This window comes from Pyrus communis, chromosome 4 (genome assembly GCF_963583255.1).
Source record: "Pyrus communis chromosome 4, drPyrComm1.1, whole genome shotgun sequence".
NCBI lineage: Eukaryota > Viridiplantae > Streptophyta > Magnoliopsida > Rosales > Rosaceae > Pyrus > Pyrus communis.
Window position 1 is genome coordinate 14,892,123 of NC_084806.1, and position 4,087 is coordinate 14,896,209.

Sequence of the window (4,087 nt, forward strand, 5' to 3'; positions counted from 1 at the left end):
AATAAATATTGAAAAATCAGTAAACCAACACTAATGAAACTCGTGGAATACTAAGAAAGAATATGAAGCACATAAAAGAAATTTTTTTTAATTACTTTCGCTGTTGGATTTAAGTTTGGACAGTTAGATCTGTTTTTTACTGTTGAATTTGATCATATTAGATCTTAACCGTTAGATTCAATGAATTTATAAATATAAAACTAAAAAAAATACACATATATAGTGGACCAGCCCCACTAACTCATGGGGAATCCTGGGCTAAATTTGCCCCAGAAATGAGTTTTGGGTTAAAACTCATATTTTTCTCAATGATTGAAGTAAGTTGGGATACGTTTAAAACCTAAAATTTGAGTCTTACTCTAAAAATTGGCGTAGGTCTTACAATTTCCTATTCAATATCTCAACTAAAATAGAAAATTGCTTTGATATTTTCAGCAAAACTACATAGAAAGAGTTAGTGTCAAACCCGAATTACTTTGGCTGCTTCAACCATCCAACGTCACACTACTAGTTTCCCTTGTTTTCCTTAATATTTTATGAGATCATGGCCAAGATTTTTTGTCTGCTGCACGTCCTCAGTCCCGGAATTGGATCTCATCCATATTCATTTTGTGAAGATCTTAAGAATTCTCATATCTCAGTTATTTATTGTATATCATATGGTAAAAAATTATTTGATTTTTTTATTTAAAATTAAAATAAATAGTATTTGACGAAAATTGACCGCACGATATACAATGAACGATTAGGCTGTGAGGATTCCTAGAATCCCGACAATGTGGATCCAGAGAGAATCCTCTTCCCTTGGTCCGTACTTTTAATAGTATCTATATGCCAAAATGTAGTAATCTGCAACTCTCTAAATCTTAATCATAATAATGAATTGCTAATTAGTAATTAGGTTAATTATTATTTTAATCGATAGATTACGAGCTCCTTCGAGGAACTTGCGAGTCTCTTTTTAATTTCTGTCTTGGTCCAGTCAAACATCCCTTTGTGTACTGTGGATCTTAAGATAAATAGCCAGCCAAGGCCTCAGAAATATTGAGCTCTCAAACCCAAGTACTGCTGTATTCTTAGCATTTTTCAACCAAATTAATTAGGAGAGAAATGGGGAGAGCTCCTTGCTGTGAGAAGATGGGATTGAAGAAGGGGCCATGGACCTCTGAAGAAGATCAAATTCTTACATCCTTCATCCAAAAATATGGCCATGGAAATTGGCGTGCCCTGCCAAAGCAAGCTGGTAATTACAACTTTCCATCTGGGTTTTTTTTTCTTTCTCCAAAGATATATAGGCCACAAAGATCGGTTCTCCAATCAAAGATAGTATTCCACATCTTTGCATTGCATGATGACAAATTTTACAGTTCTATATATGTTATATACCATTTGCAAACCTGAATTAAGTTAGCCAGCTATAGAAGTCTATTCTCCTCTTTTGCACCCAACTTCGAATTTTGCTCCTCATAATTTAAATGAATTTAGTGTAGAGTACCGTTTTTCTAAAACATGTTAGACACCATTTATGCATGTTTCATGTTGAATTAATTAAACAAAAACTAAAACTGGAAAATTACCAATAATAATTAAGAACACTTCAATAGCTGCTAAATAGCAACGTTGCTATAATTGCTTTGAGCCTTGGACTCATCTTTTTCACTTGTTTTTTTTTTTTCTTGAAATAGGGTTGTTGAGATGTGGAAAGAGCTGCCGACTCCGGTGGGTAAACTATTTGAGGCCGGATATTAAGAGAGGAAACTTCACAAGAGAAGAAGAGGAAGCTATCATTAAGTTGCATGAAATGCTGGGTAACAGGTAAATAAAAGCATCAAATTTTAATTTTCATGAAACTTTCGTAATTAAGCTAGCTTCAAAACATGCATGTTTATCTAGCCTTTTTACCCTGCAGCCGACTATCAAGTTATCAATCATAAGGAGGATTAACATAGTCAAATTAATAAGAAAATTTCTATCAAACTCATTAAGGCTTGTTTTTACAAAGAAGAAGGGCATTTATACATTTACTCGAGATCTGAGGTCAAATATGCACACCCTACTCCTCTCTAGCCTGGCTTATGAGCCAAAAAATAAAATACAGGGTCGTTTCTCGGACACGCAAATCAAAGGCACTGATTTTCTGTTAGAGAATAGCAAGTGGGAGCTGGCAAAAAAGATTCTCTATTTGGAAGCCACCACATTAGACATAATTTGATTGTAAATAACATGCAACCATGAAGTTGATAAATAATTGTCTTACTATGCAGTCACAACTCTCAAAACTCAAATTTAAGCACAAAATTTTAGGACAACTAGCTGAAATAAATATATTTTCACATTTGACATTTTATTGCAGAAAAGATCAGTGGGTTTTTTTTTTCTTTTCATTATTATATTATCATTACGTTATTGTTGTATCGTCGATATATGATTGTTATTATTAAAAATAATCATTACTGCGAACCAAATATCAAAGCATGTTATTGTAGCTATTTTCCCAAAATTACGTACTTGTTAGTTAAACTATCTTGCAAATGCTTAATTTTAATCTTTTGTTTCATTTTGCAGGTGGTCAGCAATTGCAGCAAGATTACCAGGACGCACCGATAACGAAATAAAAAATGTATGGCACACCCACTTGAAAAAAAGACTCAAAGATCATACTACAACAACATCACCAACAAGAAGTAGTAGTAACAGTACTTCCAATGTCACAAGCCAATTTGCTGATGAACCTGAAAATTTGAATTATCCACAACCATCTTCTAGTGATGTTTCCTCCTCAGTCACAGAAGTCTCAGCTGCATTGAGTACCGATCAGGACACAATCGTCGTCAAGGGCGAAAACATGGAGTTGTCGGAAACCTTCCCCGATATTGATGACAGCTTCTGGTCAGAGGCACTTTCAACTGATAATTCCAGCGTGCCATTACAATTTCCAAGGGCCTCAAATGATGAACCAATATTGGAGTTTCCCATCATCAAAAACGATTCGGAGGAATTTGGTTTTAGTTTTGGTCTAAACATGGATGATGGCATGGAATTTTGGTATGATCTTTTCATTAGAACTGGTCATGGGGGAACGCCAGAATTACCAGAATTTTGAGTTTTACTATTTTCTCTCTTTGGAGTTTAGGAGGATATTTTATATTGGTGGTTTGAAAAAGTTTTTAAATATTTTTATCTTGAATTTGACCGTTAACAAATGCTAGGTTGGGCAGAAATTTCAATTGTGGGGGCAAATGTTTGTCCTTGTACATCCAAAAGTTAGACTACCACTTGTGCATTGACGAAGAAACTAAAGCTAATTAGCTCTTTCATTATATAAAAAGGAGAAAAGAGGTGGATAAAGAACAGAGTAATGTGAGACAAAAGAATTGACTTGGAGCACAGTTTTGTTACTTTGTATAGATATATATATATATATATATATATATAGATATATATATATAGCTACAATAATTTAATATTTTAGAGACTTTGGTGATATATAATCCTCCTTAGAAGGTTTTATTTGTTCAAAGTTTATGTGTAACCATAATGATGATGATGAAAATGATGTAGCTGGACCTTTTTACTCTGAAATAAAAAATTCATTGTTTTAATGTATGCATATTTAATATGTATATTCGATTTTGCAGTAATTTGTTTGATAGTGCTCCAGTCATATATTACGTGTTAAAGAAGGATATATAGTGAAAAACAGAATTAAATTGTTCTAATAAAAATGAAAAATAAAAATGCAAGCTTACAACACATAGTTAAAACTTCTTGCAATTGTGTCTAAAGAAAAAGGAAACATGGTTCTAACAAATCAACACCAGAATTATAAAAAGATGAATGGAGGTTTACCAAAAGGCTATTTCGATTTCAGATACCACTAGCTGATACTCATGTCCGCAATATGATGATATGCAAGACAATTAACGTATGAACAAGAAGTCAAATAAGTACACAAATTTTGCGATCCAAAATTGACATACCTATTTTTTTCAACACAGGCATTCATCCACTGAAAAATGGTGATTTATACAGAATAAGAACCAAAGGTATAAGTAGCAAAGCAAAATTAATATTAAACTACTACTGG

At 33.1% G+C, this 4,087-nt stretch overlaps 1 protein-coding gene across 1 annotated transcript; it reads left to right on the forward strand.

Annotated features, from left to right (window-relative positions):
- The first annotated feature begins 1,061 nt into the window (after nt 1-1,061).
- LOC137732278 (transcription factor MYB14-like) lies at nt 1,062-3,425 on the forward strand. Its single transcript, XM_068471583.1, has 3 exons — nt 1,062-1,243; nt 1,686-1,815; nt 2,566-3,425. Exons 1-3 carry the CDS (start codon nt 1,111-1,113, stop codon nt 3,101-3,103), a joined length of 801 nt encoding a protein of 266 aa, XP_068327684.1. The 5' UTR covers nt 1,062-1,110; the 3' UTR covers nt 3,104-3,425.
- The last annotated feature ends 662 nt before the right edge of the window (nt 3,426-4,087 follow it).

What these genes read in the sequence shown, in the direction of transcription:
- LOC137732278 (XM_068471583.1), top strand. Translation starts at nt 1,111, where the DNA reads ATGGGGAGAGCTCCTTGCTGTGAGAAGATGGGATTGAAGAAGGGGCCA. An exon ending in TGCCCTGCCAAAGCAAGCTG is followed by an intron (nt 1,244 to 1,685) that starts GTAATTACAACT and finishes TTCTTGAAATAG; the next exon opens with GGTTGTTGAGATGTGGAAAG. An exon ending in CATGAAATGCTGGGTAACAG is followed by an intron (nt 1,816 to 2,565) that starts GTAAATAAAAGC and finishes TTCATTTTGCAG; the next exon opens with GTGGTCAGCAATTGCAGCAA.